The sequence below is a fragment of the Apodemus sylvaticus genome, chromosome 2 (assembly GCF_947179515.1).
Source record: "Apodemus sylvaticus chromosome 2, mApoSyl1.1, whole genome shotgun sequence".
Classification (NCBI taxonomy): Eukaryota; Metazoa; Chordata; class Mammalia; order Rodentia; family Muridae; genus Apodemus; species Apodemus sylvaticus.
Window position 1 is genome coordinate 115,360,618 of NC_067473.1, and position 23,448 is coordinate 115,384,065.

The window sequence follows — 23,448 nt, forward strand, 5'->3', positions numbered from 1 at the left end:
AAGAGCAGATGGCTGGAACCACAGTACTTCCTATCCAGCTGGGAAGGTTACTGTTTTCAAATGTTATTTCCATTGTGTTTAATGTGGCTCAGGGGCCTTTTGCTAGCACCTTTTTTATTTGCCATGTGTTCTGCCCAACTCTTAGTGGGAAAAAGGACTCTGGTCAAGACTCTGATTCTAGGAATTAACCAGCCATCATGGCTAGCAAGATTAAAAGCCTTCTCAGACAGATCACACTAGGTTTTTTTAATACCCTGTTTAGAAATGGCTTTATGAACTGAAATTAGGCCTGTTATTTCATGGCTAATAGAATGGACTGAGTGCTGTCATTTTATGTGGTGCATGCCTCTGGCAACAGATGTATTTTTAGTTCTGATATTGCTTTCTACCAAATTAAAACTAAAATACTGCTGTGACTGGTGTCTTAGGCAATCCATGAGCACAGTGGAGGTTTCCCTACTTACCAACTACATTCCCAGTTACATTTCTAAGTTCTTAAGCATGAAACTATGTTTTATTGATGTATGTTTGCTTGCTTATTTGTTCATTTCTTTCTTTGGTTTTAATGATTAAATATCACAAATTATATTTCATAAATTTGTTCAAATATAATGTATCATAGACATTAATCCTTTCTACCTGATAAATGTTTTCATTCATTATTCAATGATCCTATATTCATATTCTGGGAATATGTCAGGATATAGGTGAAAGCAGGCACTCATCAGGGCTGTCTTGTCAAGAGATTTACTCATCATAAATTGAAAGCATGTAATACCTCAGGTTTTGCATTTTGGAATCAAAGACTAAAAAGACAAATAAGAATCTTGTATGCCAGCCTATGCCAGCGGTTCTCAACCTGTGTGTCCTGAGCCCAGCTGGGAGGTAGGGGCCATGGTCAGACTACCCTTTCATAAGTGTCACCTGAGACCACTGGGAAAGTCAAGACATTTACATTACAATCCATAACAGTAGCAAAATTAGTTATGAAGTAGCAGTGAGAATAATTTTATGGATATGAATACCACAACACGAGGAACTCTACAGGGTCACAACATTAGGAAGGTTGAGAACTACTATGCAGTAGTTACAGTATGATGCCCGTGAGATATTGACGCGTGACAGAGGCAACCACAATGGACGTAGCTATTTTGAGAGTAAACATGGATTGGCACAAAAACATATAGGCAAACAGAATTGACTAGCAGACCCAGATATAAATGTATGCATCTATAGGCATTCAGTTTTTGACAAAAAAAGTATATATACTAGAGAAAAGGCACTTCTTCAATAAATGGTGTTAGAAAAACTAGGGATCTTAATGCAAAAGAATGAAAGCACATACCTATCTCTCACCTATACAAAATCATCATCATCAAAGATCTTTCTGTAAGATCATAACTCTGAAACTTTAGAGGAAAAATACTTCAAGATAGAGACACAGGTAAGAACTGCTGACTAGACCTATAGTTGCTCAGAAATGTCAACAAATGACAAATGGGGACTTCATAAAATTAAATGGCTTCTGTATAGCAAAGGAAATAGCTAGTTGAGTAAAGGACCAACCTTCAAACACAGGAGAAAGTCTTTGACATTTATTTATTAGACAGAGGATTGGTATCTATAACCTCCAAGAAATTAAAAAATCTAATAACAAAAACAAACAAACAATTCTATCCAAAAATGGGCTAATGAAATTAACACACAGTTTTCAGGAGATGAAGCACAAATGCCTAATAAAACAAGTGAAGAAACATGTTTGGCCTTATAAGCCATCCCTGAAATGTAAATTAAAACTACACTGAGAGTTTGCCTCACCCCAGTCAGAATGACAGGCTTAAAAAACAAATACTGGGGCTGGGGAAATGATGGCTCAGAAAGGACTCAAGGCCCATCCATCCCCAGCACCAGGTAAAGGCTGTGAAAGCTGTAACCAGGTTTGCCCTGTGGTCAAGTCGCATGCCCCTTCCTCCATTACCCCTAATTTTGTTTCCTTTACTGTCTATTTCATCCTTATCTGATAATCAAACATAAAATTTACAATTTCAGTTACTGAATTTTGTTTTCAGGTTTCTTTCGGCTTTCCACATTTTCCACAGTAAACAAAAACCAAAAAAGCTAAGCATAAGAAAAGCACTCAGTCACTAGAATAACTAAAACAGCAATGATACTGGCAAGAAAGTCGAGCAACTAAAGCTCCTAGGGACCAACTGAAGAAGCAGAAAAGTGATGCAAACACTTCATAAAATTACTTCACTGTACCTCATAGAATTCCTACTCAGAATTTTACTTCTGCACATATTTATTCAAGAAATAAAGCATGTACCCACAAAAAGTCTCGATGGATGGTGGAAGAAGATGTACTCAATATGGCCAAAATCCAGCACAATCCAAGTATGGGTCAACAGAAGAATGAAGTTTTTAAAATGTTAAATTCATACAAGCAAATCTACTTTTCACTGTTAAGGAATTAACTACTAAAACCTCTAGCAACAAAAATACCCTTCAAACATCTTACTGTTGGATAAAAGGAGCCTTATATTAGAGCAAACATAACCATTGGGTTCCATTCATATGAAGTTCTATAACAGGCAGAACTAATGTATGCCGGGGGAAAATCAGAACATTAGTTGCCTCTGGGAAGAGAACTGTAGAAAAAAACTTTCCATAGTGATGGGTTAAGTTCGATGTCTTAATATGGGTTTAGGTTAAGCAGGTGTATACATTTCTCAAAAGCTCACTTCAGATTTGTACATATTGTGGTTTTCAATTTAATCTTAAAAGAAAAAAAATGATCAAACAAATCTTAAGCTCTAAGGCTGTGCATGCGGAAGTGCTCAGAGGTGAAGTGTACAGATGTCTCAAATTTACTTTGAAATGCATGCAAAAAGATGCAACGAGTGATAGATGGATAGATCTAAAATAAAGCAAGTATTATAATATGTTAATTATAGAAAGTAGGTGGTAAATAAATGTGCATATTGATTATACAATTTTTCCATATGTTCGAAATTTTTCAAAATGAAATATTAGGAAGAAAATAGTAAACTTTGATCTCTAACTCAAATTACTTTTGCTGAATCTCCAGGGACAGTCTCATTTATGGAAGACAAAAATCAACTTCTCTCTTCTCTGACCACCAGACAGGCACACTCTCTGCTACTTAGCAGTGGAGTCTGAAATGGCAAACTAGCAAGTATGCCCAGAGAGCAGCCTGGTCTCTAAGGATGAGCCAGACAGGAAACTTACTGGGGCAAACGCATCAAGGAATACCACTTCTGACTGTCAGAGCACCTTCCCTGACTTTCTTGAGCCAAAAAAAAAAAAGCACTTTTAACCAACACTAAACCCCCTTTAGGGGAGTCTGCTACCAACACCCAAATAGTCCTTAACATTCCTAGGCAGCTTTTCTGCTCTAAGTACAACCAGAAGCACCTTCTAACGAAAACACACACAGCTTTGAATTGCAACATGGGACAGATTTATGAAATATGGAAGACATTAAGGTATTCCTTTCTCTCTGAAAATAAAGAGTGCAGACCCATAAACAATGCCTGAAGGCATTTCAGCAGCTTGATCTACACAAAACATGTTTTACTTTTTGAGACAATCAAAAACTGTTGGGTACAGGAAGCCAGAAACAACAGGAATCTGACTTAATAAGAAGAACGAATAAATGTTTTTTATTGAAATCACTTAGCATTTGTAAAAGGTTTATTTACATGTGACAAGGCTGACCAGATACCACTTGTGCACAAAGCTGAGACATCTGATATCAACTGACTTCTCCTGACAGTGGCTTCAAGCAGGGCCCATCTGTCAGCATTTCCATCAACTACATTTGCTGGGGTTAATAATTCCTTTTTCCAATTTTCTCCAGACAGAGAAAACCACTTAACTGGTTTTCAACATTCTAGCCTAACCCAAAGTTTTTCTTTTGAGTTCAACCAGAAATGAAGCCTGAACTCAGAAAGCAGAAATCTGCCTGAAAACAGAAGAGGATTTCCTTAGGTAGCCTCTGTCTTTGAAGTCTGACAAGTAAAAGAGTCATGGTTGAACATCCAATACATACAAAGAACTCAAGAAGTTAGACTCCAGAGAACAAATAACCCTACTAAAAATGGGGTACAGAGCTACACAAAGAATTCTCAACAGAGGAATATCGAATGGCCAAGAAGCACCTAAAGAAATGTTCAACATCCTGACTTATCAGGGAAATGCAAATCAAAACAACCCTGAGATTCCATCTCACTATCAGTCAGAATGGCGAAGATTAAAAACTCAGGGGATAGCAGATGCTGGCAAGGATGTGGAGAAAGAGGAACACTCCTCCATTGTTGATGAGATTGCAAGCTGGTACAACAAATCTGGAAATCAGTCTGGAGGTTCCTCAGAAAATAATAGTACTACCAGCTATACCACTCTTGGGCATATACCCATATAAGACATGTAATAAGAACACAGGCTCTACTATGTTCATAGCAGCTTTACTTATATCATCCAGGAGCTGGAAACAACCCAGATGTCCCTCAACAGAGGAATGGATACCGAAAATGTGCTGCATTTACACAATGGAATACTACTTAGCTATTAAAAACAATGAATTCATGAAATTCTTAGACAAATGGATGGAACTAGAAAATATCATCCTGAGTGAAGAAACCCACTCACAAAAGAACACTCATGGTATGCACTCACTGATAAGTAGGTATTTGCCCAGAAGCTCAGAATACCCAAGATACAATTCACAAACCACATGAAGCTCAAGAAGAAGGAAGACCAAAGTGTGGATACTTTGGTCCTTCTTAGAAGAGGGAACAAAATAACCATGGGAGGACATACAAAGTGTGGAGCAGAGACTAAAGGAAAGACCATCCAGAGACTGCCCCACCTGGGGATCCATCCCATATACAGACACCAAACCCAGACACTATTGCAGATACCAAGAAGTGCTTACTGACAGGAGCCTGATATGGCTGTCTCCTGAGAGGCTCTGCCAGAACCTAACAAATACAGAGGTAGATGCTTGCAGCCAACCATTGGACTGAGCACAGGGTCCCCAATGGAGGAGTTAAGAGATTGAAGGAGCTGAAGGGGTTTGCAACCCCATAGGAAGAACAACAATATGAAACCCTCCCCCAAGAGTTCCTAGGAACTAAACCACCAACCAAAGAGTACACATAGAGAGACCCATGGCTCCAGCTGCCTAAGTAGCAGAGGATTGCCTTGTTGGAAACACCCTTGGTCCTGTAAAGGTTCGATGCCCCAGTGTAGGAGAATGCCAGGGCAGGGAGGTGGGACTGGGTAGGTGGGTAGGGGAGAACCCTTATAGTAGCAGGGAGAGGGAGGAGGGAATAGGGTGTTTATAGAGGGGAAACAGGGAAAGGGGATAACATTTAAAGTGTAAATGAATAAAATATCCAATAAAAAAAGAAGCCTCCCAGAGAATACAACCTAACAAACATACCATCTTTGAATAGATAATGCTAAGGGATAGAAGGAAAATTCTCTCTTAAAGTGTTATTTTAACAGTTATCTCAGAATATTCGATGAGCTGATGATCCTATTAAGCCAAAACAGCCTATTTAGAGGCCCCCAATTTTTTTTAACCAGGACCCAAGCAGTATCTTAAAAAGTCCAAGTTTCAGAGATAATAAATTAGTGCTGTGTTCTGAGACTCTAGAGTATCCATAAGTCAGATTCTACAGTCTCATTTATACCATCTACAAAATTAGGCAAAGTCTCTGCTGATATTCAAAGTCTTGACCTCCTCATACAACAGCAAGGAGTGTTGTTATGGTCTCATTCCTTCTGGTGACAAATGATGCCCCATGCAGTGCATATAAAGAGGACTTACCCAAAATGATGTTTTTCACAACAAAATAATGCACACAAGTTGGGAATGAAAATCCAATGTGCACTAAAATCAAAATCTGAGTTTCCTCCCCAACTTTCACTTCTGTGTTTTTCTTACTAGGCAACTTTTCATGAGTAACCTACCTGTTAATCACTTGGCGGCTACTATTATTTGAATCTTAAATATCCTCCCAACAATGTGTGTTTAAAGCTTCATCTACACCTTAGTATATGTCCATACCTTACTGAGAAATGGTCAAACCTTTAGGGTGTGGCACTCAGTGTGAGACCTTAGAGTCTAAAAGGTTATATCCTCCTCTCTGGCTCCACAGCTCTAGAGTAAAGGGTTCTGCCCTGCTGTGAATTGCACTATGTATGCAGCCTTGCCTCAGGACCAAAAGCAATGAGGCAAATCAACCATGGCTAGAATCTCCAAAGCTGCACACCAAAGGAAACCTTCACTCTTGACTATACTCCTTGGGTATTTGCTGTAGTAACAGAGATAACACACAATGTTTTTGTTTGGATTCTCGGGGATGTAAGTTGCTAACTTTGGAGCACTTTTCTGCCATCTACCCCTTTGTTCAATAACTCTAACCATATAGCCTCATTTGTTACCTTTGATATAGCACAGTTCTATGGCTTTAAGTTAAAGATGATAGATTGAACATATATACTGAAATGAATTCCTTTCTCAGTCACTAAAACAAAACTAAAAAGCCATTTATAGAGAAAAAGAACCAACAACAAAATTTTAGAAGCTTAATCAAGCAGTGACTAGAAAAAGCAAGTAACAGAGAAAGTCAAGAGGCAACTGGACCAGCATTCCACTAGGAACAGTAAGAACTCAGAGAAGAAAGGTAGAAACAGGAGCCTGGAAGAACTGAGCTGATGGTCTGCTGCTCCTCTTTTACTACTGCAAAAAGCTTCAGAGAAGATATAGAGAAGGGGGGAGGGAGATAAGAGAGAGATAGATGAGAGAGAGGGCTGTGTGTGTGTGTGTGTGTGTGAGAGAGAGAGAGAGAGAGAGAGAGAGAGAGAGAGAGAGAGAGAGAGAGAGAGAGAGAGAGAGAAACTGAATGCTGAGACTCTTCATCTTTTCTCTCACTTAGAATCCTTAAGATGCTGGTGGCGAGCAAGAAAATAAGCCACAAGTTCTTTCCTGGAATAATCTGACTAGTTCCTAAAAGTCACCAAAAATCACTGACAAAGACAACTTCATCAACCATATGGCCAACTCTGCAAACCCTTTGAGGTAAGGGAAAGGACAGGGTAGTAACTTCTGTGGGCAGGAAGAGTTAGTTATAAGGTAATGTAAATAGACTGTCTTAGCTCCACTAGAAAACCCACTTCTACTGCTAAGTATGTACGGAGACTAGGTCCAAACTTCTCACTGCTGTTGACAATCTTCAATTTCAGCAGACACAGAACCTAAAACTAAAATTGGAGGCCAGGGAATTTATTTAGTAAAAGATCCCATGAAAGACTAGTAGAGACATGAGGAAATAAGGCAGAAGAAATCAGTATAAAATATGTTAGCAAAAATGTAATTCTACAAAGAATTCAAAAATAATAGACTATGTGCTTCAGAATATTCTGTACCTTGCTTTGATCTGATGGACAAGGCAGTTTGAGTATTATTTTTTACACCAACCTGAATTGTTAACCCATTTAGAGACACTGAGGAAATGGTTCAGCAGTTAAGAACAAGTACACCTCTTGCAAAAGATCCAAGTTAAGTTCTCAGCACCCATACCAGACAGTTCCTAACCACCTATAACTCTGCCTTCGTTGCCTCAGGCCTCCCATGAGCAGACAAACACAGAAACACATAATTAAAAATAATATAATCATTTTAGAAGAAAAAATCTTGAACACTTAAGAACAATCTGCCCAATGCATACCCAAAACATTCAGTGAAATTCTTTTAGCATCTCCTTCCAGCTGTGTGTCTCTGGAATGTATAAAGGTGTAACTCTTCACAGCAGGAAGACACAGGGTTATTAAAGCTTACGTTCAAACTATTTAAGCAACAATGTTCTAAAGCTGGCCTGCCCAAATAAGTTGTTTTTTCCTCAGCATAGTTACTTTCTACTTTAAAAGGCAAGGAACTGGGGTAGGAAATCTCTAGGAAGTATCAGAGACCAAGAGAAGAAGGTGACCTTAGTCAAAATGCTGACATCATCAAGTAGGGACATAGAATCTGAAGAGGCCACCTCCTATAGTCAGACAGGACCCCCAATGGAGGGATAAGGCCACCAACCCACCCACAAAACTTTCACCCCCAAATTTGTCCTGTCTAAAAGAAATGCAGGAACAATGATGGAACAGAGACTGACAATACGGGCCGAAATTGAGACCCCTGACACTATTAATGACACTCTGCTATGCTTGCAGACAGGAGCCTAGCAATCTCTGAGAGGCTCTACCCAGCAGCTGACCGAAACAGATGCAGACACCCACAGGCAAACACTGGAGCGGGAGAGGTTGGAACTCTTATGGAAGAGTTGAGGGAAGGACTGAAAGCCCTGAAGGGTAAAGGACTCTACAAGAAGACCAACAGAGTAAACTAACCTGGACCTCTGGGAGTCACAGACTGAGACACCAACCAAAGAGCACACACAGATTAGACCATTAGACCAAGGCTCCCTGGATGTGCAGCTCAGTTTCCATGTGGGTCACCCAACAACTAGAGTGGTGGTTGTCCCTAAAGCAGTAGCCTGACTGGAATCCATTCCCCTAACAGGGCTGCCTTGTCTGGCCTCAGTGGGAGCTGTGTCTAATCCTGTGGAGATTTGACATGCCAGGGTTGGGGAATTCTGGCAGGGGGCACTCTCTCAGAGGAAAAGGAGGGGAGAAATGGGGGAAGGGATTCTATGGGGGAGGGGAACCAGGAGGAGGGTAGCATTTCAAATGGGAAGGAAGGAAGGAAGGAAGGAAGGAAGGGAAGGAAGGAAGGAAGGAAGGAAGGAAGAAAGAAAGAAAGAAAGAAAGAAAGAAAGAAAGAAAGAAAGAAAGAAAGAAAGAAAGAAGAGAGAAGAAAGAAAGAAAGAAAGAAAGAAAGAAAGAAAGAAAGAAAGAAAGAGGGAGGGAGGGAGGGAAGGAAGGAGGGAGGGAGGGAGGAAGGAAGAAAGGAAGAAAGGAAAGGGGGGAGGGAAGGAAGGAGGGAGGAAGGAAGGGAAGGAGGGAGGGAGAAAGGAAGGAAGGAAGGAAGGAAGGAAGGAAGGAAGGAAGGAAGGAAGGAAGGGAGGGAGGGAGGGAGGGAGGGGGAAGAAAGGAAGGAAGGAAGGAAGGAAGGAAGGAAGGAAGGAAGGAAGGAAGGAAGGGAGGGAGGGAGGGAGGGAGGGAGGGAGGGAGGGAGGGAGGGAGGGAGGGAGGAAGGAAGGAAGGAAGGAAGGAAGGAAGGAAGGAAGGGAGGGAGAGGAAGAGAGGAAGGGAGGAAGGGAGGAAGGGAGGAAGGGAGGAAGGAAGGAGACTACATGATTTCAAACTGTTCTAGACCTGAAACAAAATAATGGGACACTATATTCCTCAGCTCCCTACATAAAGAAGAGCTAGCTCAAAGACACTAACTGCACCAAGACTAAGGAACGCATCCAACCCAGCTTCTTTACTTCATAAATAAATGTAAAATGTACACAACCTTCAATACTGAAGTCGTAAATATTCCAGGTATATATCCACGAATGAACACATGTGCATGCATGTGCATACACATTTAATGCATGTATACCTGACACAAACAATGGTCAAAGGACAACTTCAGGTATATGTTCTCAGGAGCCCTGCACATTTTGTTTGAAATCAGGCCTTTTACTGACCTGGAAATTAACACTTAAACCAAGCTAGCTGGCCCTGGGCTTCCAGGGATCTAACTGTCTCTGCTTCCCATCTCACCATCACTGAAATCACAGTGCCACAAACAATGCCCCCAACTTAAGTGGGTTCTAGAGATCCAAACTCAGGTCCTCTAAGTGCTTCACTAATTGTGCCATCCCCCTAACCTTGAAATATTTCATAAGTATAGAGATAGAGATAGAGATAAAGATAAAAATGGAGATCAATATAGATAGGAAAATATGGAGATAAAGATATATAGAACTGTAGAGATACAGATGGATATATAGATATGGAGATAAAGCTAACAATATAGAGATATACAGACAGATATATGTGGAGAGATATAAAGGCAGACATATATAGAGATTTAGATTTAGAAATGTAGAAATATAGAGATGGAAACAGAGCTATATAGAGAGATGAAGATAAAGATACAGATAAAACTGTTTAGTAATTTCCTATACTAATCAGAGATACTGTGAAAAACATCAAAAATAAATATTTAATTATATGTTTATTAACTTAATAAATGGGTATTTCTTATCAAATGTGGCCTCCCCAAAAGGAAGAAGCATTAAGTGTTATAAAATTTAGCCTGTAAACAGATTATGAGCATCAGCCAATTAAATAGGCACTAGACAATACCAGCACCTGTACTTTTTAAGTATTTAGCTAGAATATTAAAGAAGTGAATACTTTACAAGACAAACATTAATTTTTCTACTACTTTGTTTTCTTAGCAAATACTATCATCCAATATAACATAATGACTTGTTTTCAACATATCCTCAAATAGGTTTGTTGGCTGAAAGAATAAAGTCAAAATCAAGATGATTTGTGTTAATATGTGAAGATGTGACATTCTGAAGACATTTACATTATCTTCAAACTAAGAGAAATTAAACTAGGATTCTTTCCCACGCATAAAACAGGCTAGTGAAGTCAAAGTGTTAAATAAGGAAAAATACAACATGGTCATTGACAAGTTCCAAATTCTACTTTATTTCTCTTTATAAACTTCACTACACAAAGAAATGCACAGTATCTTTCCCTCTCTTTTAATTAAAACCGTTTCACAGTATTGGAAGCTTCTATTTAGTAAAGTACCCAACCCACATGGCACTCTTTAAAATCGATCCTTAGAAAGAAGTAGATTTGCTATGATTCAGTGGCTGACTGCATTCAAGAAATATTTTTCTCTACATACAGAATATTCTATGAGAGAGGAAGCTCTTAGGATCCATGAAGTCACTATTTGTATCCTGGGACAGGTCCAGGTCCTATATAAACAAATCCACATAGTAGGAGAAAGAAAAACTGATTATCTACTCACTCAACTCCAAACCAAATATGCTTTTTAGTAAAATAGAAGCTGTATAAAATTCAATAAAAGTTCCAAAATATCATATAAAGAGCTAGCTATTCCTCTTACCATTCCTAGCATATTCCTTGACCCAATTTCAAAAAACCAGAGAACAGAGTGGGGTCAGACAGAAGAGGTATAAAAGAAGCAATCTGAGGTACAAAAAGATACAGGAAACACAAAGGCACAAGCATCCTCCCTGGAAGCTTGAGTGGATCCTTATGCTAAAGACTTAGAAAAGAAATTTTTGTAAAAGTAAGTTGTTAATAATAAAAGCTTTTGGTTTTTACAATGAGAATCCACTGTATATCCAATGAGGCTTTTCTCTGCCTGTGGAATTACCGAAGCCTCACCTCCTACTTCAAAAGCAGTCTAGCCAATAATGTCATCTTACAATGAGTCCTCAAGTTGCATGACTGTGTGTGTGTGTGTGTGTGTGTGTGTGTGTGTGTGTGTGAGTGAGTGTGTGTGTCAGAGACAGAGGTGTCAGGTTCCCTAGAGATGAAGTTATAGGGGGCTGAAGTGTGGGTGCTGGGAAAACAACTCAGACTCCTCTGCCAAGAACAGTGTGCATTCTTAACCACTGAACCATCTCTCCAGCCCCTGATTTGGAGTTTGTGATAAGGATATTCATCCTTACACCTCTAAGTTTCCTGATCTTTTTGTTTTCCTAGAAAAAAACAAAAACAAAAAACAAACAAAAAACATAACTCCCTCTAAAAACCTGTTTATCTTAAACTGTCTGAAATCAGAGATTTCTGAGTAAAGGTAATCTAAACCACTACTGTTTCTAGGTTGACTTTCAGGAAATGTTAAGCTGTGCCTATGTTACAAACACATAAACTCTTTCTAAAGAAAAAAAACATCCTGAGCCAAAACCTGAACCTGTCACAGAAAGCTTGTATTCTTCTACAATAAACTTCACAGATCTCAGCTCCACAACCTGCAAATTGAACCTCAGAGTCTCAGTGTCAATTGGTATAGACTCTCACTAATAGAGAACTAAAGGAAATAATAATTGCAAATTAATACTTACAAGTAGCTTTTCTTCTTGTTGCTTTCTAAAGACAAGGAAAATGAAAAGAAAACCACCACCACAACAAAGGAGCTACCAAAGAGTCCGATGTGCCTTGGGCTACCTTTCCCTCCACAGGCGAACATGGTGTTAAGAGCAGCAGACTGCAGCCCTCCATTAGCCCTGAGCTACTTCTCTGTGTGTCATCTGGTTGATGCAGCTGTGGGGCTGCCAACTCACCCTGGAGCCCTCCATTTTAATCAGTATCACATAAAGTTTAACACATGCTTTGAAATCCACACCAGATACAAAGTTTTGCCTGGGGGTGGGGTTAGATGCTTGCTGCAGAAATACATACCATCCCAGCTGCTACTCCACAAGCAATTATCTTTCACCTTTGGCTGAACCAAAAGAACTGTCAACACCAGCACACTGCCAAATGGGGAGAGGTTATAGGGTCAATCAGGAAAGAAGACTGGATGCTCTGGGGTTCATACTGACCATCTATGAATCCTACTGGCTGCATGGGAGAAGCAGTTTCTTTAGTTACAGATCCCCAAGAAAGCATAGGCATAAGAGCAGCAAGAGTGCAATAATTTTAGAAGGCTTCCCAGTAGTGAATACAGGAAAAGCAAAGCCCCCCTGATGCAGTAAGCCAGCCCAGTGAAAAAGGACACTCAGATCAGAGAATATACACATCACCACATAGCAACAGTGGGGAGAATTTTACCAAGACTAGCAGAGCAAACGTCATACATTTAAGAACAAGATGAAGTACTCTTAAGATTACTCCGTGAGTTCAGAAGACAAAAGAAATTTGTCACTGATAATTTTGCAAAGAAAAAAGAAAACTTAATAAAAAAGAAAAAGAAGCCCAGAATCTCCCCACCCCCTTATATAAACCCCAAAATATAATATGTATATGTATATGTATATGTATATGTATATGTATATGTATATGTATATGTATATGTGTGTGATCACACATGTGCACAGACAGAAAATAAAATATGCACTTCTCCTAAATGTATACTTTGCAATCTAAAACATATGGCCATCCTACCTCTTCCACAATTAAAGTCACTCTCATGACCAATCAATAAAATGGGTTTTGCCTCATGTGCTGCTTGATCTGTCTGCAAAGGCTAGCCTAGACTCCTGCGTTAAAGAGCACTCTAAGACTGTGGCCAGAGCATCAGAAGTGTATCCTGCTGACTCGAACATCAGAGCAGACACTAATCATACATAGCAGGACCATAAGCCACTATGGCAGTTCACTATGCTCATCATTTAGACTCAAGTTGTCTAAAAGCACGTAGGTGTGCCCAGTCTTTAGGAAACAACAATCCACTAGTATATACAACTTTTCTTTTTCGTGTTAAGTAGGGGAAAGAAACTAAACTTTACTAACATTATGAAATATACCACTTGTATGTCTCTCATGTGTGACATAGGCTTCTCAGAACACACACTAGTGAAAGACTTCTAATATATAACTTCAGACAATAAGACATTTGCTGAATTCTTTCTATTCATTATGAAGTGGAAAAAAATCACCAATCATGTTAAAAAACAAGGGAAGAGTGAAGAGGGGTGAACTGACAGGATGAAGACACAGCCCAAACATAGCTGGAAGCAACAATGCCCACTGGAGCAATGAAGCGTCTCACTGAAGACTGAACTAGCAGCCATGAAGAATGAAGGGCACACACAGTGAGGAAGAATATGTGCAAAGCCAACAGCCTACTTAGAAGGCCTAAGTCACTATAACAATGGTTAAGAGGAAAGAAAGGGGGACAATTTCTTTACAAAAAGGTAAATTATTCAAAGTAAACTGCCCTTTTACGATCACACTGAACAATATTAGAATTTAAGTTGACTGAAGTTTTAAGTGCTATGATCACAATACCATGACCAAGACATTTTATAAAAAAGACTATGAGGGCAGAGTAAAGGCATGGATAAGAGGCCTCTTGAGCAATCTCTGTAAATTCATATCTTGATCCATAAGTAGGAAGTAGACAGCATGTTGGAAATGGAACAAATATTTTGAAACCTCAAAGCCCACTCCCAGTGACACACCTCCTCCACTGAGCCCATATCTCCTAATCTTTCCCAAACAGTTCCACCAACTACAGACCAAGCATTCATACATATGAACCTATGGGACCATTTCATTAAAACCACCAGAGTTCTCATCTACGACATTTAGCAGTTTCAACTCAAAATTAAATCATCTTTTGTTGTTCCTTTGTCATGCATTTCCTCTGTAACAGGAATAAGAAGGGAAAAGAACAAAGAGACATGAAAGCCAGGTTTGCTGACATGCATTTGTAACCATAGAACACAGTTGGCTGATTCAGGAGAAGCACAAGTTCAAAGCCAGTCTTAGCTACACAGTCAGAAAAAAAAAAAAATTATGGGTGCAGGGGAATCATAGCTAAGGCAAAGTTTATGAATACAATTTTATCCAAGTTTGCCACTGCCAACCAAAAAAGAAAAAGAAAAGAAAATGCAATGTGTTCAAATTATTCTCAGACACCTATCTATACCTGATATCTGCACTAAGCAACTCAGAAGTTTACAAACATCTTGAACCTATTTGTCAATGTGTTTGTGAATGATGTTGTGAATGAAATTGAACTAAGAGACAATCATAACTTTATTCAACATTTTCTACAATGTTCTTTCCACAAATCATGAATTAAAAAAAAAGGAACATCTCAGAATATCTCACTGATTCTGATCCAGATAGTAGATTTGGATCGTTTAGATGGTTCCCATGATATAACTGAATATATTTCAGAGAATATAGAAACTCCCAAATGTCACATGAAAATGCTTATGTCCATGATGGGTTTTCTAAAGGGGGACTTCATGACTTTATAGCTTCTAGAAAGGCTTACATCCCTGAAAGACCATGGGCACTTCTGGAGATTGCTTCCTTCTACAATGTTAAAAGAACAGATTACTTAAGGATTTACTAAGAAAGTAAGAACAGTCAATCAAGTCTTCACATTCTTCATGGGGCATCTGGGAGATCTGCATTTTTAACAACTGCAAAGAGCTAAACTCACTGTTTTGGGAAGAAAGCTATACTGTTTCCTGACATCTGCTTGATGAGCTACTTAGAAAAGAAAGGTCCAAATTAGTAACAGATATTACCCTAAGTAAAAGAAGAAGTAGAGAGAGAGAGGTGGGGGAGGGAGAGGGAGAGGGAGAAGAACCCTTCATCCTCAGATTATGTAGCACCAAATAAAATTCTCATCCTGAAAGGCAGTAAAGCTCTCAAAAATAGGTTAAGATCATCATGGTTCAAAACAGCCCTTAACTAGCAAACTTTAAAAACCTTTACATAAAATCTAAGCTATGTCCAGAAGTGGTGGCACACACCTTTAATCTCAGCACTGGTGAGGCAGAGACAAGAGGATCTCTATGAAATCTAAAAAAAATAAAAAAAAAATTTAAAAAGGCTAAACATGTAGCTTTTAAAAAAGTTTATTCCTTTTCATTTTATGTATGTAAGTGTTTTGCCTGCACAGATGTATATACCCCACATTCATACCATGTGCTCACAGATGTCAGGAGATGGGGTCAGATTCCCTGAAACTAAAGTTACAGATAGTCATGAGCCATGTAGGTTCTGAAAGGTGAACCCTGACCAGTCCTCTGCATGAGCAGCAGGTATTTAACTGCCAAAGCATCCCTCCAGCCCCTAAAACTACAGCTTTCTGTTACAAGACAAAGACAGAAAGCTGCTTCAACCAACAAGACTAGAAAAACTTTGAGAGAGTAAAAATTATCCCATCTTTACTATCCCGAACAAATATGCTTTAATGAACTTAAACAGAAATTGTCATATTGCTAAGTTTCAGGAGTTCCATATATGCAGAAATGAGCTCAAGATGTACTACAGAGGGATTTCTATTAGAAAAGCCAGCATTCCTCAGGAACTTGTGAAATCAGTTCCTATCGGCCAAAAGGAGTCATTTCTCTTACCTCTGGCAGAAGGGACCTATGGCACCTATCAACATATCAAAGCCCATGGCAGCCTCCATGATCCAAGATCCTGCAGTATCTTACCTATTATACATTTCAGAGTTCACTCTAGTATCTTGGCCCTTCCATTGGAGTATGGTGAATATACCTAATGAGACTCCATTGGAGAAAAGTAATGTTTCCTTTGCAAGTAAGTAGCAACTGAAAGAGTACACAACAGAGCTAATAAACATAAGGATGCACAAGGCCTGTAGCAATATGCACAGGTCTGGGAGACACTGTTTCCTTTGAGCTATCTAAAACATCTTATTCTTACAATCTTTCTGCCTCCTCTTCTGCATAGATCCTTGAGAGGAGGGGTTTAAGGAAAATATCCCATTTAGGACTATGGGTTCCAAAGTCTCTCATTCTGTACATTGTCCAGATGTGGGTCTCTGTTGTAGTGGCTTTCTAATTCATGAAGCTTCTCTAATATAGCTAAACAAAATAGAATATCATTAGATGTTATTTTTTTTTTTTTTGCTGTATTTCTTTAGCAGAATAATAGTATTTGGTTTTCCTCCTAAGTCCATGACCTATCTAGTCTCAGGTTCTTGGCACCTAAACAGTGTCAAATCTTTGTTTCATCTCAGGGAGAGGACCTTACATCCAATTGGAGGGTGGTTGTTTACTCCTACATCTGAACCACTATTACATCAGAATATATTTCAGGAAGGCCATTGTTGTAGGTAGCAGGGTTTATAGCAGAGTTGATTGATTACCTTTTTCCTCGAGTAGCATGCAACATACCTTTTAGTATACGAACACTAGTCAGTATAGGCAAAGCCTCTAAGCACAAGCTTGACTTCCCCATGCTCGATGAGATACATAAGTGATAGGGTCTACCTCCAGTTTGTGGAAAACAAACAATAGTCTGGGAAATAGCCTAAGATGGTTGGGGATTCCCATGGAGCCCCTTTAGCCAATGACTCATCTAGATGTAATCCAATCCTGAAACTGGAGATTTCAGTTGGAGGCATAAAATGTTCAGTTGAGGTATTGTCTCCTCATATATGTGTGACTCTATTTATATTCCTTTCATGTGTGCATTTTTTCTTTTGTTAATAATATAATAAAATAAAACAAAAGATAATACATTGGAATTGAACAAAAAAAATAGAAAGAAAAGCCCAAGAAAAGTCATCGGAATCAGAGAACTACTCATTCACATACTCGGAAATCCCATAAAAACACTAAATAGAGGCAGATGATAGCTTCTTTTCTTAACATCAGTTATACAACCATATAGTTTGACAAAGACAAGACAGAATTTTAAAAGTAAGTAAATCCTCTCAGTGAAAAGGACTCACAATTGAAATCAACCTAGCAAAAAATGTTTACTAACAAATTTCATTCAGTCCTACAAAGCCTAAGGCAACCTAAGCAAAAAATGCACACACACACACACACACACACACACACAAACACAAACACACAAGTTGATTCCATAACAAGAGTCCAAAAATCAGTTTCAAAATAAAACTAGTAGAAAATTAGCAGAGAAGTACTTTAGGCATTTTTTTTAAAAATCACGCCAAGTAACAACATGTGACTATAAAATGCACACATATTACTTCAGCCCAGGAAACAGGAAGAAGAGCGTCAAAAGAAATGGGCAGGATAAAATTCAAAGGAGGACTAACAGATGGGGGAGCGGAATAAGCTAGACAAAGATCAGCGTCCAGAGAATGACAGTGGGGGGGCGCTGAAATGAGAACAAAGGACAATAACACATATACGAAGATACCTTTAAGGAACCAATTATTTGTATTTTAACAATAAATAAATAAATAAATAAAAAACATACAGAGCTGATCATAATGGCACACACTTTTCATCCAAGCACTTGGAAGGCTTGCATCTCTGAGTATGAGGCCAGACTGGTCTATATACCACATGCCAGGACTATAATAGTGAGGACTTTGTCTCAAAACACAAAGGAAACAAAAGGATAGCAATTCATGGACTAAGGCCATTTCTAATATGAAAACTTTTAATAGTTAAAGTACTGAATTCATAAAAAGATTTCTTCACTATTTCTTTGTGGAATAAAAATAAACTAGCTAACAGTTTACAAAGACTGAGTGCAATGGTTAACATACCCATTCCAACGTTATCTGAATTCTATTATAGGGTCTGACCTTCACAAGCAAGAGTAAGTCTCTTCCCTTCCCTGGGCATTCATTTCTTCAGATACTTAAGGAATAAAACCAGCTAATCTCAAATTAAATGAAGTGACAATATTTATAACAGAACTCTCTTTAAGCTAAGGCAAGTAAATTTGTCTAGCAGAGGCCTAGAGAAAGTAGCAGAAAGGCAGCTTCCAGGTCCAGCACTAAGACCTGGTGGCACAGGCCTGGAGTCACAGCACGCAAGAGATGAAACAAAGAGTGTAGCCTATATTTGTCACGTTTTAAAGTACAACACCAATAAAATTTAAAAGGAGATTTTTAAAACTGCCTTATAAAAAATAACTGGCAAATCTCTTCTGCAGTATCAAACAGACATCTGAACTACGCCTATCAATACTAGTTGAGCCCTAAAGTAAGGCTTCCAGATGTGATCTGCTGTGCCTTGTTCTGCATACTATAATACAAATCTTCTTGAAAACATTTGTCTACAAAACCATAACACACTTTACATAAATAATTAAAATCTATGTTGTAAGCAACATCATCAAATACTTTAAAGCATTTTTATAACATCAATGTGATTTAAATTTCAAGAGGAAGTGTTACTGAAAATCATTACTGTACTTCATTGGCAATGACAAAAGGCAATCCTCATGGCATTATAGACCTAGAGATGAAAATATTTAAAGAAAATGAATATTCATAGGGGGAACAACAATATGAGCCACCCAGTAACCCCAGAGTTCCCAGGGACTAAACCATCAACCAAAGAGCACACATGGAGGGACGCATGGCTCCAGATGCATATGCAGCACAGGATGGCCTTTTTGGACATCAAAGGGAGAAGAGGCCATTGGTCCTGAGAAGGCTCATGCCACAGTATAGGATAATACCAGTACAGGGAAGCAGGAATGGGTGGATTGCTGAACAGACGGAGTGGGGTTAGGGGATTTTCAAGGCAGGAAACCAGGACAGGAGACAACATTTGAAATGTAAATAAAGAATATAATAAAAAAAAAAAAAATGAGAGAGAAAAAAAAAAAAAAGAACTGGGCCCATCATCAAATTCTTGAGGTGGATACTATCTAAGAGGGAAGACAAACAGCAAATATAAGAAGCCAAAGCTTTTGACAACTGTAACTTTCACTGATAAAAATTCCTGTATATCCTAGTGATGTCAGAAACTACCCCATTAAGTCTCACCAAGATGAATGCCTAAGCATGACCTGAACAAGGGGAACAGTAACACACATGACCACAGGGCCTCATCCCTACAAAAGGAAAGCTGAGACTGGGAAAAGTAGTCTTCCCCAGGGAAGAGCACACTGACTGGTTATCTGATATCAGATGGCCAGCCCTGAAAATGTGTGTGTATGTGTGTGTATGTGTGTGTGTGTGTGTGTGTGTGTGTGTGTGTGTACACACACATACAAACATATGTACATATAACAATTAATGAATAAAGATGCTATGAATTTTAAAGAGAGAAAAAAGAAAATATGATGAATTTAGGGACTATAAGTATATCATAACACAGTCCACAACAGGCCTTTCTGTCACTAACATCCATCAATATCAGAAATATTTACGCATGACAAGCCACCTTTCTAACAGTAATTAACCAAAGATACATGCAACACAATTCATATTGTTTACTAGAAGGAAAGCATTAAAAGACTTTGGACTTTAAATACTATTAAAAAATCAAGTTGAATTCTCTCCAGTCTCTGACACAAACCACAGCCCTCAGTCACTGTTCACTCAACAGTCAGAGAATGAAAAACACAACTCATCACTCTGTTAATAACATTTTCATTTATGAAGGACCTTCCTAAAATGAAATAAGAAGTAATTAAGAAATTTACCAAGGAGAAATCTGTGTATAACCAAATATAAGCAGTGCCAACAGGCCAACCTATCACAAACCAAGGACCTACTTGCTTCATGGCAGTCTCTCCAATTTTGTCTGAATGCTTGCGGATGCTCTCCAGAAAGTCTTTGAGATCAGACATGGAAACATCCTTTATTTCTTCCCGAAGCTTAGGAATGTTGTCCACCATCACCTTACAGAATCGATAGTGGCTCACTTGGGGCAGATAGGTGTGTTCCAGATGCTCCAGTGTCTTCAGTGCAGGATAATGCCTACAAAAGAAATCAGCCACCTTAGTCATTCTTAGACAGACAAATACATTACTTGAGAAAAATAAAACTAACCTCAATTAGCTTTCATTGCACATTAAGACAAATCCAGTTTAATAAAGTTTTCTTAACTATTAAAAATTAATATATGCTTTAAAGACTAATACCAATGAAATTTATCATATATGATTTTTAAAATAATCTCAATGTCAAAAGACCATTCTACAAATTGAAATACCCCAAGAAGACTTCTTTTTTTTTAATTGGATATTTTCTTTATTTACATTTCAAATGTTTTCCCCTTTCCGGGTCTCCCCTTCAAGAACCTCCTATCCTATCCCCCCTCCCCATGCCTTTGTGAGGGTGCCCTCCACCCACCCACTCCTGTCTTCTCACACTGGCATTCCCCTACACTAGGGCATCAAACACTCTTAGGCTCAAGGGCCGGTCCTCGCACTGATGTCCAACAAGGCCATTCTCTGCACCATATGTGGCCAGAGCCATGAGTCCCTCCATGTATACTCTTTGATTGGTGGTCCAGTCCCCGGGAGCTCTGCAGGGTCTGACCTGTTGACACTGTTGCTTAACCCCCTAGGGCTACAAAACCCCTCAGCTCCTTCAGTCCCTTCTCCAACTTCTCCATCAGGGACCCCCAGGCTCAGTCCAATAGTAGGCTGTGAGCATCTGCCTACGTATTTGTCAGGTTCTGGCAGAGCCTCTTAGGAGACAGCCATATTAGGCTCCTGTCAGCAAGTACTTCCCAGTATCCACAGTAGCATTTGGTAAGTGTATACAGGATGGATCTCCAGGTGGGGTAATCTCTAGATGGCCTTTCCTGCAGTCTCTGCTCCATAGTCTGTCTCTGTATCTCTTCCCATGGGTATTTTGTTCCCCCTTCTAAGAAGGACCTAAGCACCCACACTTTTGTCTCAAGCTTCATGCAGTCTGTGAATTGTACCTTGGGTATTTTGAGCTTCTGGGTTGTTCTTAATAGTAGTAGCTGAGTAGTACTCCATTATGTAAATGTAGCACATTTTCTGTATCTATTCCTCTGTTGAGGGACATCTCGGTTCTTTCCAGCTTCTAGCTATTATAAACATGGCTTCCATGAACATAGTGAAGCATGTATGCTTAGTACATATTAGAGCATCTTCTGGGTATATGCCCAGGAGTGTTGCAGCTGGGTCCTCAGGTAGTACTATGTCCAATTTTCTGAGGAACCATCAGACTGATTTCCAGAGTGAGTTGTACCAGCCTGCAATCCCACCAGCTATAGAAAAGTGTTCCTCTTTCTCTACATCCTCACCAGCGTCTGCTGTCACCTGAGTTTTTGACCCTAGCCATTCTGACTAGTGTGAGGTGGAATCTCAGGTTTTGATTTGCATTTCCCTGATGACTAAGGATGTTGAACATCTCTTTAGGTGCTTCTCGACCATAGGAGTTTCCTCAGTTGAGAATTTTCTGTTTAGCCTTTGTACCCCATGTTTTAATGGGTTACTTGGTTCTCTGGAATCTAACTTCTTAAGTTCTTTGTGTATATTGGATATTAACCCTCTATTGGATGTAGGATAGGTGGAGATCTTTCCCTAATCTGTTTGTTGCCGTTTTGTTCTATTGACAGTGTACTTTGTCTTACAGAACCTTTGCAATTTTATAAGGTCCCATTTGTCGATTTTTGATCTTGAAGCATATGCCACTGGTGTTCTGTTCACGAACTTTTACCCTGTGCCCATGTGTTCGAGACTTTTCCCCACATTCTCTGGTATTAACTTCGGTGTTTTTGGTTTTTATGTGGAGGTCTTTGATCCACTTGTACTTGAGCTTTGTACAAGGAGATAAGAAAGGATCGATTTGCATTCCTCCACATGTTGACCACTGGTTGAACCAGCACCATTTGTTGAAAATGCTGTCTTTTTTCCACTGGATGGTTTTAGCTTCTTTACCAAAGACCAAGTGAATGTAGGTTGTGGGTTCATTTCTGGGTCTTCAATTCTATTCCACTAAACTACCTGCCTGTCACTGTACCAATACCATGCAGTTTTTATCATGATTGCTCTATATTAGAGCTTAAGGTCAGGGATGTTGATTCCACCAGAAGTTCTTTTATTGTTGAGAGTATTTTTGCTATCCTGAGTTTTTTGTTATTCCAGATGAATCTGTAAATTGCTCTTTCTAACTATATAAAGAATTGAGTTAGAATTTTGATGGGGATTGCATTGAATCTGTAGATTGCTTTTGGCAAGATGACCATTTTTACTATACTAATCTTGCCAATCCATGAGCATGGGAGATTGTTCCATCTTCTAAGGTCTTCTTCAATTTCTTTCTTCAGAGACTTGATGTTCTTGGTGTAGAGATCTTTCACTTCTTTGGTTAGAGTCACACCAAGATATTGTATATTGTTTTTAATTATTGTGAAAGGTGGTGTTTCCCTAATTTCTTTCTTAGTCCATTTATCCTTTGAGTATAGGAAGGCTACTGATATGAGTTAATTTTATATCCTGCTACTTTGCTGAAGCTGTTTTTCAGCTATAGGATTTCTCTGGTTGAATTTTTGGGGTCACTTACGTATACTATCATATCATCTGAAAATAGTGATATTTTGTCTTCTTCCTTTCTAATTTGTATCCCTTTGACCTCCTTTTGTTGGCTAATTGCTCTAGCTAGAACTTCAAGTACTATATTGAATAGATAGGGAAAGAGAAGTCAGCATTGTCTTGTCCCAGATTTTAGTGAGATTGCTTCAAGTTTCTCTCCATTAAGGTTGATGTTGGCTACTGTTTTGCTGGATATTGTTTTTACTATGTTTAGGTATGGGCCTTGAATTCCTGATCTTTCCAAGACTTTTAATATGAAGGAATGTTGAATTTTGTCAAATGCTTTTTCAGCATCCAATGAAATGATCATGTGGGTTTTCTTCTCTGAGTTTGTTTATATAGTGGATCACATTGATGATTTCCATATATTGCATCTCTGGGATGAAACCTACTTGATCATGATGAATGATCATTTTGATGTGTTCTTGGATTTGGTTTGCAAGAATTTTTAGTATTTTTGCATTGATA

At 38.9% G+C, this 23,448-nt stretch overlaps 1 protein-coding gene across 6 annotated transcripts in view; it reads right to left on the bottom strand.

Moving 5' to 3' along the window:
• Positions 1-23,448, bottom strand: part of Exoc6b (exocyst complex component 6B) — a 521,360-nt gene that overhangs the window by 420,145 nt on the left and 77,767 nt on the right. For all 6 annotated transcript variants that reach the window (XM_052174154.1, XM_052174153.1, XM_052174155.1 and 3 more), the window contains exon 6: positions 20,182-20,386. In XM_052174154.1, the coding sequence (XP_052030114.1) occupies positions 20,182-20,386 (205 nt within the window). The remainder of the gene's footprint in view (positions 1-20,181; positions 20,387-23,448) is intronic.